Raw genomic sequence first — 13,996 nt, forward strand, 5'->3', positions numbered from 1 at the left:
AAAATTGAGAGTTACAGAATTAATGTAAAGAACTACTCTATCTATTAAAGTAAAACGCGCCTTGTTAAAATTTCGGTTAAATAAGCAATAAATCTTGTTGAACCTACATTGGCGAAACCAATGAAATCCAAAATGCCAGAATGTCTAGCTTATTTAGGTGTTATTTGGCAATTTTATGGGCCTATTAAATGCAGTAGTTCCGCTGTAATGTTAAATGCTTTAACTGCATTTCTTTAACTGTTTTGTTAAGTTGAATCGACAAAGTGTATGGTAGGTTCAATTTTCTATGTGGTAGATTAGTAAAGGTAGTAATTAATAAAACACGAATTTGTCGTTTCATGGCGAATTAAGGAAAATTAATAAGGCAGTTATTGCATTCCATACACAAAATATGTATTCCTAGTAATCCAAAGTGCATGCACATCAACAAAGAACCATGTTTGCATTGCAGCACAGAATGCAAAAAGAAACTTCGTTCCCGGTTGATTACACAACTTCGTAACCAGTATACTTTTCTTATATCTTTAAACTATGATTTCAACGGGTCCTGATTCTCCGGTAATTAGTTTAATCCAATGGGAAAATGTAATTTCAATTCACAAATTGCTTATTAGGCATTGTGTCTTTGTTGAACGTTGTTTTCGCACATCAAAATTGAAATGATTGTGTTTAAATGCTGATTTGGGCAATCTAAATGTTTATTTCAATTGAATTAGTTTGGGATTAATTTAAGTTGCTTGAAACATGTAACGTCAATTGACCTCTTGGGAATCGAAATAGCATAAAGCGGGAAAATTATCTAAGTAATTTTACCATTCACTTCTCAGCGTTTATGAATAAAGGCCGCCATATCTTGAACTGAAAATGTTGATCGCAGGAGTTTTAATATCATTTTTTTACCTCAATGTTGCCTCAAGTTTTAATCCGGGAAAAAGAGATGAGGAAATAAGAAGAGCTTTGTATCTACGAAGCGAATCATCCCGTCCGCAGATAGAAAAGGATCAGGAATGGAACAAACATAATTTGGTTATGAATGATTTTTACGCAGCCAGGGATGAAGTTGCCAGAAGAAATCTAAGGATCCAACAATGGAAAGACATGGAACGAATGAGGAGAATGAGACAACCGCAGTTTTTCGACATGAGTAGAGATGGAGCTAGAATCAAGCAGCAAGAAAGTGGTTATTTTAAGCGAGAAATAGATTACGTGCATTGGTAAGTCCTTAAGTAATGCTAAAAATAATTGATACTTTTTATATTTAGAAATGCAGTATTAATTTAAAATTTTAATTTTATCCAGTTAATTTTTAGTCAGTGTGCATCTGGCAGTTGTGGCGGCTGTTAAGATTGCATAAAATGATTGTTAGTTAATAAATTAAATTTTAACTCACGCGATTTAAAAAGTATTTAAACGGTGCATCACTTTGTTTAAGAAAGACAAAGTGTTCTGTACTTTCTTTGCAGATAATGTGGTACCGAAAACCAATTACTATATTCTCTATTTTGATATAAGTGTTTATGAATAATAAGCGGTTTTCTTTTTAGCATGGATACTTGCAAAAATGAATATGATCCACAATTGTAAGTCATAATGTTCATTACAGTTTTTTATATATATCTTATTTCGTTATTTATATTTGTAACATTTAATATCGATTATTTTTAGATGCTGTAAAATGAGATGCGTAAGTATTTATCAGAAAAATTAACTTATACAGCTACATGAAAAATTCTTTTTGTAAAAAAACAAAATTCTGAATAGGAATGGATAATTAAAAACACTGTTTGTTTACATCACATTTTTAACTTCACATATTTATCCTTCAATTACATTTTCAGACATTCCTGTTCTTTGTGCAGCAAAAAGGAAAAATAAGACTTGTTTATTACATCAATTCTGATATGCAATAAATTACGTTCTCTAAAATGTCAGCAAGATGGGCCATTCAGGCAATTTTTTGTCGGAATTTCCGACTTTTTTAATTAATAAGATGCCGAGAAATTATTGTCGCATTTTACGCAGAAAATTGTGTGAGTTTTAATCAAAAATTTTTCATTACAGATTCAGGACTTTAAGCATGGCTAAGCTAACATGTATATAAAATTATGTTTGATTAGTCTTAAGAAAATGCGGCTGTCACGTAATTCAATTTTTGATTTCCCACGACTATGCCTTATTTTTGAGACATCATTCAGTTATACATTATGATTTTTTTTTTTTTAGAAAATGGATTTTTGTTTATTGCAACTTCCGGGAGTTGCAGCTTGAGTGCTACTGTTATTTATCTTTAAATATTAACTACGTGTATTACTGTGTATTTAGTTTTTGCTATTGTTTTTGCTATTAAAAATGAATGCTGGGATACAGGCCTTTTTACTTTATTATTAACACCTGAATCTTTACAACCAGATTGTCAATTGACGTAGAAACTTAACGCACTGCAAAACGTGGCGTAGAGCATTCTTATAGAACACGACCAATTAATTCTTTACTGACTGATAGTCTTTGGTAGAGCGTTTGCTTCCAGTGCGGCAGGTCTTCGGTTTAAACTCCGGCCGAGTCTTGCCAGAGACTATAAAGTTCCTTTCTGCTTAGCGCTTAGCATGAAGAAATGATTGATATCTTAGGCTGTTGTTTAGTTATGCGATTGCTGTGCTTGCACAACTTTTGTAGATCGAATGGGAGCTAGGGCTCCCTTTAATTAAAAGAATTTTTCTAAACGTGAAGGCACTGAAATTTTGCGTTTTATTACAAAGATCCTATAGGAAGTTAATTGTCTCAAAAAATCAATACGGTGGCCATCAATTTTATCATGAACAGCAGATATTGCCGACCTTTGACAACAATATATTACGTTAATATTCCTTTTTAAATTAGCTTAATAGTTTATTACCAAACTTATGGAATAGGGAAAAATTTAAGATATTGTGACGCTCACCAACCAGTTTACTTGACCTTTAACGACGAGTAATTTGAATTATTAGCCTTTCATATGGAAGCATTGGGTATCCGTGGTAAAATTCCTTTCTTGTGTAGATTTTTTTAGAGATTGTTCAAACAGCTAATTGTAACGTTTCTGTCATGGTTTCTCTCCTTTTTAGAAGACTTCCCTAATGTTTCTTTACTAGCAGATGCAAGACTTTAAGAATACTACTTTTGTGACTGCAATGCCAGAGTGACCAGGACCTTTTCTACATCCAGACACTTTGGAATCCAGTGTTAAAGAAACGCATCTGTACCCAGGCTGTGAGGGCCTGGTTTTCATGAATAATAAAAACCAATCAATGTCTGGAAGACCAACAATTATTTTGTTGAGCATAGCGTCGATTCCGCTAAACCCTGCGCGTCAATACACACAAAAGAATTCAGACACAAACACGTGGATAGTTCTGCGAAACTAACTTAAGATGTGTGATATTTCTGCTTATTCCGCATTTTTGCTTTCTAGGTCACGTGACGAAGCAAAGTGAAGCATAAAGTGGCAGGGGCACTTGTTGTCACATTAAACAAATGCAAGAAAGAGCAGTTGGTTTTCTTTTTTTCGTTTTTTTTTTTGTATAAAAGAAAATTTAATTTCAGCTGGATGTGCTTATGAGGTTGTCATTTTATTGCTTATTGAATCTATTTCTCAGCCTCAAATGTACTAATTTTTGTTTTTCCGAAATACGTTGGAAACTTGAACTCGTTTTTTAAAAAAGAAAAACAAGGAAAACTGTACGGAAATATTTTTTTTTACTATTTTTAGAATCTAAAGCCAATTATGTTCTTTATATGCTAAGATTTTTTCTCATTATTTTTATCAAGCAGGTTCTCGTTGTATACGTTTAGTCGGATAGTAATATGGACAGTTGTTCTTGACACAAATGACATTAATAGCACACTTGTACTTTTCTGTGACGAAAAACACAGGAACGAGGTTTAACTTAAAAAAAGCTTAAGATTCATCAGAGTAAATAAAGTATATTGATTAAAAATGTTAAATAAATCTAGAACATGGCTGAGGTGGTATTATAATTTTAAATTTTTTTTGCTCAGTAGACTGAAAACACGAGTCTTCTTAGTGACCTATCCGGAGAAAACGTCCGTATCAGTAGTTTAACTAACGCTTGTGTTAGAGGGTGTGTCCAAATAAAAGACTACTTTCTTGTCATCTATACTTTCTTAGCACACATTTCTTTGTTACAACCAACCAGCCTGCACTGCCTACTGTGCCTCTACTTATAGGTTTCCTTACTTGGGCCTAGCCTCCGTGATGTGAGCTCAATTAGGCACATTATACTAAAATGCACTTGATAGGAACTGGGGAAAGCTGGGTACCAAACTCAACTGGTGTAGACTTAACCCAAAACAAAATGGTATCCAGCTACAAGAAAGAGGAACAAGGTTTTACAACTAATATATCTCACACTTCCAGCAACACCTCTGGTCAGTGTAATTGTTATGATTACAACCCATTGTATCCTTTATATTGGAATGATCCTGCATGATAGAAAAGCTCCCTTTTTGCAGAAGGCTTCGTGAAAAATACAGTAATCATTATGTTGTTGAAATAATCAAATCAACAGACGGGACAGTTTACTTATCCTTGTTAAAACATCCAAGAATATTAAAAAAGAAAAGATAATTGCAGTAGTTGTAGGAAGTGCACATTCGTGGAAATTTTTGATCAGATGTAAAAAAGGATTACTATTTATAGTCACTTTACGGCCAAGGTGTGCCAAAAAGTATGCAGATTAAGAAAAAGGATCAATCTAAGCTGGATACGGTTATATTAGAGTGATTTTTGTTAAATTTAATGCGCAGTGCAGATGGGAAACAACTAAATGTGTACAATGTATGCGTGTGTATACCTATGCATTTTAATATAGGAATAGGAAGAACACAGAAGATCTACACACAAAAAAACCTCAACTTCTGAAAGTCAATTTCACACTGGCCAACTAAAATTCATTACTTAGGGTTAAGCTTCCTACAAATTTACAAATCGACCTTACTGAGAAACACGTTCTAAAGAAGTTAGTTACACATATAATGAAATAAGAACTAGTTGAAATTTTATGTCCGTGCTAACGTGTTAATAATGAAGGGTATATTAATAACAATATTCACAAGGAACCCACGATAAACATAAAAACAAAGTAAACATCGTATTACTTGATATTGCTGTATTTGCTTTTATTGCTGTCATTGTCGTCAAAGTGGAATGCCATCAAAACCTTTTCCATTACATTCTAGTCAGATATATAAAAAACAATGGTAACCAAGATGTGGATGGTTTGTCGCCATCTCTTTGAAATTGTTTGGAAAGTCAAATATTTCTTAATCAGTATCTAGATTAAACATGCCCGGTGAATATGGAAAACATATTCTATTTCCCATGAGACAGTACGGTGTTTTGTCAGGTTTTTACCTTTAAGGCTTCCCACTAACATACCATGTTATAGTCCTTTTTCTTGTAACTTGAAAAAATTTTTTTGCACAATAGAATAAAAGAGCTCCCAAAATGCATATATATTCCCAACAGGTTATAAACGAAATGCCTGTAAACAAACCGCATAAACCACCCATTTCTCCAGATAATTGTTCAAATCTATAGGCAGGTTGTTCTTCCCATACTTCTGTTCTTAGCTCTCTAAAAAATAGTTTAATTTCAACAGCTCCTGAATTTTTTATTGAACTTGGTGTTATAGGTCGGCTGGATACTTGTTGTTCAAAAATCGTCTCATGGCATGGTAAAGGGCATTTCGATATGTATTTACCTGAGAACGTCTGATTAAAACTGCAACTGTCATTTATTCCACATACTAACTTTTCATCAATTATTTTTGCAATAGTTGCAACGTTGGTGCATCTGCACATCTCCATACTCTCCTTAAACATTTCTATCAGTCTACACATCCGTTGATTTGCTTTATTGTAAGAAATATTAGGGGAATAGTGCTGTAATGAATTTGTAACCCAATAGTCTTCCATACAAGTGTTGTTACCAAATCGATCAATCCTTTTGACAATTTTTTTTTTCAAACCGATATTGTACGAATAACCAGGGGCCAAGCTCTCTCCATCATAGCCGGGAAAAAACATGTAATTTTTATCCTGAATCAAAATGTCAACACCAGGATATGATGTGAAATCTTCTAAACTAGAATTACGATTCGAAGATAGATCTATTTTTATTGTAATACCATCAAAACTCCCTTTGTCGATAGATCTTAACTTTTCTTGCGTTAGATCAACAAGCCAACAGTTGCCACGAGCTGAGCTCCATTTGATTGAAGAAGAACAATCGACTTTGTAATATTTGTAATAGCATTTTATGTCTAACGTTTCTTTAAGATATTTTGATTGTATCGCTGAGATGCCATATTTAGCAACCATTGAATAATGCAATATTCTAAATAGATCTTCAGTGCGTAAATCTGCAAAAGGCATTAAATTAGTGTCATTAAAATGCATCTCTTTGTAAGCCTCTATACCCTCTTTTATAAACTTGTTCTTTAATTTCTCTTTGACAGGATCTAGGTTACACATTAAAATGTCAGGAAAATCCATATATTCGTTTTCTTCAAAGTAAACGTTGGTCGTGATTGGCTTACTCTTATAAAATTTAAATAAAGATGATCCTTCTTTGTATAAATATACATACGCAGCCAAGGTGACCAACATCCAAAACATTTTTGTTGATGTTCGACCACTCAAATTTATCTGAGCAAAGCCATGAGCTGTTGTGTTAGAAGCAAAATCTTCCAATAACTCTTTTATATTTGACCTAGTGTCACTATCGATTGGATTCGTTTGAACGCTTTTGTCGTGAAAACACGAGCCCTGTTTTGTCATCGAAATCATACTTTTTGCACGCTACAGAATGGAAAATCACAACTAAGAATTTTTTTCTAACAGCTGCATGGCCGATAAATAGTTATTAATTCCTAAATCAATTTTTTATGTTTTGTTTTGTTATCATGTTAAACATTTCTTTAGTTTTTGCTTTTTATATCTGATTATATAACCCTTTTTGCAAATAGGTTCTGTTCCAGCGCTAATTTTTTGGGGGGAAATAATGAAAAGGAAGAAGAAAATAAAGAATCTTTTGCCGTTTATTTTAAATAAACGCCATAAAAAGCATTATATTAATTTTAATTCTTCCTTGAAAGAAAAGATAGAATGTAGAGAGAGGGAAAGAGAACCAGGTTTTTTCAAAAGCAGAATTTAAAGGAAGAAACTTTTATGAATCAAAAAAGAATGGCGGGCTCAAGAAAAAAAAATTTCGCAGGTGGCCTCTTTTAATATTTTTTCCGAAACAACTATCGCGAATGATCATGTAAACTATTTTTTGCGAGAATTAACTTTCGCAATAGGCATAGCTGTTGATTTTTGCATTACACATATTTCTAACAATATGACACATAAAAAAAAACACTTGTTAGCAGCATATTTTACCGGACTGTGCATCGCATACAATGTGTAAAGATGCAATAAAATGCCACCAACGATAAAAAAAAACCGCACGATCTTGAATCGATTCAAATAGTTGAGAAACAGTTATTACACAAAACGTTTAAAAAATGACGATGGGAGTGATATAAGGGAATAGCTCATTTCATTATATTTTCGCAAGGTTTAACTTTCGGGATCTACGCCAAAAATTGCGAATCGCGATTCTGTTTAAGTAGTATTGTGCTCGGGGATTTTATTAAAGGACTTAAATTGTACTGACTTAAACTGTATTAATTCTTCTTAATTGATCTTAATTTTAGTCAGTAAATATAAACCAACTTTCTAGTCAGCAAAGTAAAAAATAATGACATAGATGGACAAGCAGAGCATGTGGAACTGTTCAAAAGATTGAAAGTATTTTCCTAATGTTACAGAACAAGTCGATTTTGATTTTTTTGAGCTGTGTTATGTATGTTTTGTTCTTATGCAACTATGTGTTTGTTACATAATGGTCACAACCATATTTTAAAGTAGCTAGCTATAGCTAGGTTTGTTACCTAAATTACAACAGGTGTCGGGTCGATTAAAATTAACATGCTGTTTTGTTTTGTGGAGAATATGATGGTGGATGAGTTACGAATCCTTGTAAATAATAAAGACTAGCTTGTACTGTAAATATTCTCACTTATTTTTTCATGTACTCGATCTTCGAGGAGGTGGTTCTGCTACGAGATTTCACTTTCATCAAATGCACAGTATATTCAAGTAAGCTTTAGCGAACACCAAAGTTATAAGAGTTCCTGTGGCAAAGAAATCATGATTTTTTTCCCAATCTATCTATCTTGGTTAGAATAGCAGCACTGAAACTTTGCTACATACCAGTTTTCTATAGTGCATGAACAAGAGGTGGAAAAATAAGAACAATTATAAGGTTTAAATTTTTGACTTTTTGTTTTTCCTGAAAACAAACACAAACATAGAGAAGCATAACCAGACTTAGGTTTAACATTTGAAAACATGAGGATGACATTAATGTTCAGGTTTTTGCAAAGGGGTGTACGCAGGAACACTGAGCAATACTTACTGCTTCACATGTATATTCTTTGTTTACAAATGAGAACTAACTATAGAAAATATGGCTTCATAGGTCTAAAATTTTAAGAAAGTTTAAGGTTTTATTATTACTAGTGATTATATGCCATTATATCAGGGTAAAACAAAAAAATAAATATGCGATTTTTACCGGTGGATGTCTATAACATTCTTTACTAAACATTGCATTGCACACGACAACAACAATGCCACTCAAGAAAAATCAAAATGGCAGACACAGGCGAACGAATCATGAGGCACGTTGGGTCTATTTAAAGGAAAATAAAAACTGTCAGTTTAACCTTTATTTACTTCTTATTAAGTTATATTTATATTCAGCATAACCTCCCGCATTAACAGGTAACTTGCAAATGTAACTTGAAGGTGCTAAACATGTTTAGTTACCTAACAAAATATTTCAAAATTTCGCAACTGGTAATATATGACGTTGAAAACGCGCTACATACTTGTTTTCTGTGTACTGGCTCATTAAATTAATCTCTGTGTTTGATTTTGTTCTCACTGTTCTGTCTCGTTTTGTTTACAACATACTTCGATATTGATTCATTGCAGGATCTCCGCTGCAGATATAAGCATTCTAAAACATTCAAGATAATATACCAACATATATAGCATATGTTTGCATATTATCTTTAAGATTCAAAAGTAGCAAAATAAGGGAAATATTAAAAGCAATTAAAAAACTTTTGAGGCTTCAAATTGTACGGTTTAAACACATTCGAAGGCTTCTTGTGTGTGTTCTGAAACAAGGAATAAGCCTTTGTCAGTAGTGCAAATTTACGACTAATGAGTGTTGGTGCCACAATTTGTTCTGCTTTATGGCATTTAATAGCAGTGCGTTGGCAGCGAAACTTGTTTTTGTTGTAATACCCTCATCTTATTGAATACATAATAGATATAAAACAAAAATAAAACAAAGCTACGGTTTATGCATAGTCACAAGGAGGCTCTATGTGTTTTTGATATAAGCTCATATCAATAAGGAAAAAAAACCTGGTAAAGGAGGCTCTTGCTACTTTAGTTTACGAAAATATTCCTGCTTAGGGAATTCCCCCAAGACCCTCAGCTGTTTTGACCAATTTTCGTTTTTCTCTTAGGTCATAACGCTTCGCTAAAAATACTGGCTAGATTCTCCCATGCAGTGTGTGATAAACAGAACACTCAAAATATGGGTAACAGAGATGCAAGTCAAATCGGGATTTATGCAACTACGGAAAACTCCATATAGATGAGTATTTATCATAGCACATCCGTATTAAATTCTCAACAGAGAATGGTTCACCCCGATCAGACCTCTGATCATCACAGCGAGAATAAAGCGTGTAAGTCATATTGAAGAATAACTATTTTTTAGTGTAGTGAAACGTAGCGTAGTGGGTTTGTCTGCGGCTCCCAGTTCTGGGGACTGCGGATCGAATCCAGCTCACTGCTTGGCAGCATGTTAATGATAAACAAAATAGTTCTTCTTCAGTATGACTTACGGAAAACTACTTTTTGTGATAGCTTTGTATTTTTTAAAAAATGCTATATTACTGGCTTCGATGATTCTACTGAGAATAATTTTTTTAAATTATATCAAAGACAGATCTTGGAAAAAAGATGTAAATCATAGCTAAACATGCAAACAAGTTAGATGTGTTACATTAAAAATACTTATAACTACACGTAAATGATATGCTGTTAATTAGTAATCGAGTCTTTCTTAAAAACGTATAGTAAATTTATCTTTTATATATTTATTATCTTTTATATATTTATCAACATTAATTTCACAGGTAATATGAAATAATGCACATGACAGAATCCATATATGTCCACCGTCTAGTCAATAAGGCAGTTATTGCATTCCATACACAAAATATGTATTCTTAGTAATCCAAAGCGCATGCACATCAACAAAGAACCAGGTTTGCATTGCAGCACAGAATGCAAAAAGAAACTTCGTTCCCGGTTGATTACACAACTTCGTAACCAGTATACTTTTCTTATATCTTTAAACTCTGATTTCAACGGGTCCTGATTCTCCGGTAATTAGTTAAATCCAATGGGAAAATGTAATTTCAATTCACAAATTGCTTATTAGGCATTGTGTCTTTGTTGAACGTTGTTTTCGCACATCAAAATTGAAATGATTGTGTTTAAATGTTGATTTGGGCAATCTAAATGTTTATTTCAATTGAATTAGTTTGGGATTAATTTAAGTTGCTTGAAACATGTAACGCCAATTGACCTCTTGGGAATCGAAATAGCATAAAGCAGGAAAATTATCTAAGTAATTTTACCATTCACTTCTCAGCGTTTATGAATAAAGGCCGCCATATCTAGAACTGAAGATGTTGATCGCAGGAGTTTTAATATCATTTTTTTACCTCAATGTTGCCTCAAGTTTTAATCCGGGAAAAAGAGATGAGGAAATGAGAAGAGCTTTGTATCTACGAAGCGAATCATCCCGTTCGCAGATAGAAAAGGATCAGGAATGGAACAAACATAATTTGGTTATGAATGAATTTTACGCAGCCAGGGATGAAGTTGCCAAAAGAAATCTAAGGATCAAACAATGGAAAGACATGGAACGAATGAGGAGAATGAGACAACCGCAGTTTTTCGACATGACTAGAGATGGAGCTAGAATCAAGCAGCAAGAAAGTGGTTATTTTAAGCGAGAAATAGATTACGTGCATTGGTAAGTCCTTAAGTAATGCTAAAAATAATTGATACTTTTTATATTTAGAAATGCATTATTAATTTAAAATTTTAATTTTATCCAGTTAATTTTCAGTCAGTGTGCATCTGGCAGTTGTGGCGGCTGCTAAGATTGCATAAAATGATTGTTAGTTAATAAATTAAATTTTAACTCACGCGATTTAAAAAGTATTTAAATGGCGTTTGATGTTTCTTTGGATTCCATATCACTCTGTTTAAGAAAAACAAAGTGTTCTGTACTTTCTTTGCAGATAATGTGGTACCGAAAACCAATTACTATATTCTCTATTTGGATATAAGTGTTTATGAATAATAAGCGGTTTTCTTTTTAGCATGGACACTTGCAAAAATGAATATGATCCACAATTGTAAGTCATAATTTTTTTTAATGTTCATTACAGTTGTTTTTATATTTTCTTTTGTTATTTATATTTGTAACATTTAATATCGATTATTTTTAGATGCTGTAAAATGAGATGCGTAAGTATTTATCAGAAAAATTAACTTATACAGCTACATGAAATATTTTTTTGTAGAAAAACAAAATTCTGAAAAGGAATGGATAATTAAAAACACTGTTTGTTTACATCACATTTTTAACTTCATATATTTATCCTTCAATTACATTTTCAGACATTCCTGTTCTTTGTGCAGCAAAAAGGAAAAATAAGACTGTTTATTACATCAATTATGATATGCAATAAATTACGTTCTCTAAAATGTCAGCAAGATGGGCCATTCAGGCAAATTTTTTGTCGGAATTTCCGTCTTTTTTAATTAATAAGATGCCGAGAAATTATTGTTGCATTTTACGCAGAAAATTGTGTAAGTTTTAATCAAAAATTTTACATTACAGATTCAGGACTTTAAGCATGGCTAAGCTAACATGTATATAAAATTATGTTTGATTAGTCTTAAGAAAATGCGGCTGTTACGTAATTCAATTTTTGATTTCCCACGACTATGCCTTATTTTTGAGACATCATTCAGTTATACATTGTGATTTTTTTTTAGAAAATGGATTTTTGTTTATTGCAACTTCCGGGAGTTGCAGCTTGAGTGCTACTGTTATTTATCTTTAAATATTAACTACGTGTATTACTGTGTATTTAGTTTTTGCTATTGTTTTTGCTATTAAAAATGAATGCTGGGATACAGGCCTTCTAACTTTATTAAAACACCCGCAAAGTTATTCCGAATTCAAAATCGGAAGACGATCTAACACCTGAATCTTTACAACCAGATTGTCAATTGACGTAGAAACTTAACGCACTGCAAAACGTGGCGTAGAGCATTCTTATAGAACACGACCAATTATTAATTCTTTACTGACTGATAGTCTTTGGTAGAGCGTTTGCTTCCATTGCGGCAGGTCTTCGGTTTAAACCCCGGCCGAGTCATGCCAGAGACTATAAAGTTCCTTTCTGCTTAGCGCTTAGCATGAAGAAATGATTGATATCTTAGGCTGTTGTTTAGTTATGCGATTGCTGTGCTTGCACAACTTTTGTAGATCGAATGGGAGCTAGGGCTCCCTTCAATTAAAAGAATTTTTCTAAACGTGAAGGCACTGAAATTTTGCGTTTTTATTACAAGGATCTTATAGGAAGTCAATTGTCTCAAAAAATCAATTACAATCAACATAACCCAAATAAAAGTGTAATTTGGAAGAAGTGGTTTTTAGTTTAACACACCTGCCATAACAGCACTAAATGTAGAATGCTCTCCAACACGGTGGCCATCAATTTTATCATGAACAGCAGATAATGCCGACCTTTGACAACAATATATTACGTTAATATTCCTTTTTAAATTAGCCTAATAGTTTATTACAAAACTTATGGAATAGGGAAAAATTTAAGATATTGTGACGCTCACCAACCAGTTTACTTGACCTTTAACGACGTGGTAAAATTCCTTTCTTGGGTAGATTTTTTAGAGATTGTTCAAACAGCTAATTGTAACGTTTCTGTCATGGTTTCTCTCTTTTTTAGAAGACTTCCCTAATGTTTCTTTACTAGCAGATGCAAGACTTTAAGAATGCTACTTTTGTGACTGCAATGCCAGAGTGACCAGGACCATTTCTACATTCTTTAAAATTCTGTAAAATGCATCCAGACACTTTGGAATCCAGTGTTAAAGAAACGCATCTGTACCCAGGCTGTGAGGGCCTGGTTTTCATGAATAATAAAAACCAATCAATGTCTGGAAGACCAACAATTATTTTGTTGGACATAGCGTCGATTCCGCTAAACCCTGCGCGTCAATACACACAAAAGAATTCAGACACAAACACGTGGATAGTTCTGCGAAACTAACTTAAGATGTGTGATATTTCTGCTTACTCCGCATTTTCGTTTTCTAGGTCACGTGACAAAGCAAAGTGAAGCATAAAGTGGCAGGGGCACTTGTTGTCACATTAAACAAATGCAAGAAAGAGCAGTTGGTTTTCTTTTTTTCGTTTTTTTTTTTTTTTTGTATAAAAGAAAATTTAATTTCAGCTGGATGTGCTTATGAGGTTATCATTTTATTGCTTATTGAATCTATTTCTCAGCCTCAAATGTACTAATTTTTGTTTTTCCGAAATACGTTGGAAACTTGAACTCGTTTTTTAAAAAAGAAAAACAAGGAAAACTGTACGGAAATATTTTTTTTTTACTATTTTTAGAATCTAAAGCCAATTATGTTCTTTATATGCTAAGATTTTTTCTCATTATTTTTATCAAGTAGGTTCTCGTTGTATACG

General features: G+C 33.0%; 2 protein-coding genes across 4 annotated transcripts; both read left to right on the forward strand.

Moving 5' to 3' along the window:
- Positions 1 to 795: 795 nt before the first annotated feature.
- LOC130635419 (uncharacterized) lies at positions 796 to 2,362 on the forward strand. Of its 2 annotated transcripts, XM_057444848.1 has the most exons (4): positions 797 to 1,214; positions 1,545 to 1,580; positions 1,666 to 1,684; positions 2,224 to 2,362. In XM_057444848.1, the coding sequence occupies exons 1-4, from the start codon at positions 865 to 867 to the stop codon at positions 2,266 to 2,268; spliced, it is 450 nt and encodes a 149-aa protein (XP_057300831.1). In that variant the 5' UTR covers positions 797 to 864; the 3' UTR covers positions 2,269 to 2,362. The 2 variants fall into 2 exon arrangements, with proteins under 2 accessions (XP_057300767.1, XP_057300831.1); XM_057444784.1 differs by lacking the exon at positions 1,666 to 1,684 and having other exon boundaries at positions 796 to 1,214.
- An 8,478-nt stretch (positions 2,363 to 10,840) lies between these two features.
- Positions 10,841 to 12,406, forward strand: LOC130635566 (uncharacterized). 2 transcript variants are annotated; one of them, XM_057445046.1, is made up of 4 exons: positions 10,841 to 11,233; positions 11,586 to 11,621; positions 11,715 to 11,733; positions 12,268 to 12,406. In XM_057445046.1, exons 1-4 carry the CDS (start codon positions 10,884 to 10,886, stop codon positions 12,310 to 12,312), a joined length of 450 nt encoding a protein of 149 aa, XP_057301029.1. In that variant the 5' UTR covers positions 10,841 to 10,883; the 3' UTR covers positions 12,313 to 12,406. The 2 variants fall into 2 exon arrangements, with proteins under 2 accessions (XP_057301029.1, XP_057300948.1); XM_057444965.1 differs by lacking the exon at positions 11,715 to 11,733.
- Positions 12,407 to 13,996: the final 1,590 nt, after the last annotated feature.

This window comes from Hydractinia symbiolongicarpus, chromosome 1, assembly GCF_029227915.1.
Source record: "Hydractinia symbiolongicarpus strain clone_291-10 chromosome 1, HSymV2.1, whole genome shotgun sequence".
Lineage (NCBI taxonomy): Eukaryota > Metazoa > Cnidaria > Hydrozoa > Anthoathecata > Hydractiniidae > Hydractinia > Hydractinia symbiolongicarpus.

Bases quoted from the DNA above. Each gene is read 5' to 3' on its own strand.
- LOC130635419 (XM_057444784.1), top strand. From the start codon at position 865: ATGTTGATCGCAGGAGTTTTAATATCATTTTTTTACCTCAATGTTGCC. The intron at 1,215-1,544 runs GTAAGTCCTTAA...TTTTCTTTTTAG, and splicing joins GAAATAGATTACGTGCATTG to CATGGATACTTGCAAAAATG. The intron at 1,581-2,223 runs GTAAGTCATAAT...TTTTTTTTTTAG, and splicing joins AATGAATATGATCCACAATT to AAAATGGATTTTTGTTTATT.
- LOC130635566 (XM_057444965.1), top strand. From the start codon at position 10,884: ATGTTGATCGCAGGAGTTTTAATATCATTTTTTTACCTCAATGTTGCC. The intron at 11,234-11,585 runs GTAAGTCCTTAA...TTTTCTTTTTAG, and splicing joins GAAATAGATTACGTGCATTG to CATGGACACTTGCAAAAATG. The intron at 11,622-12,267 runs GTAAGTCATAAT...ATTTTTTTTTAG, and splicing joins AATGAATATGATCCACAATT to AAAATGGATTTTTGTTTATT.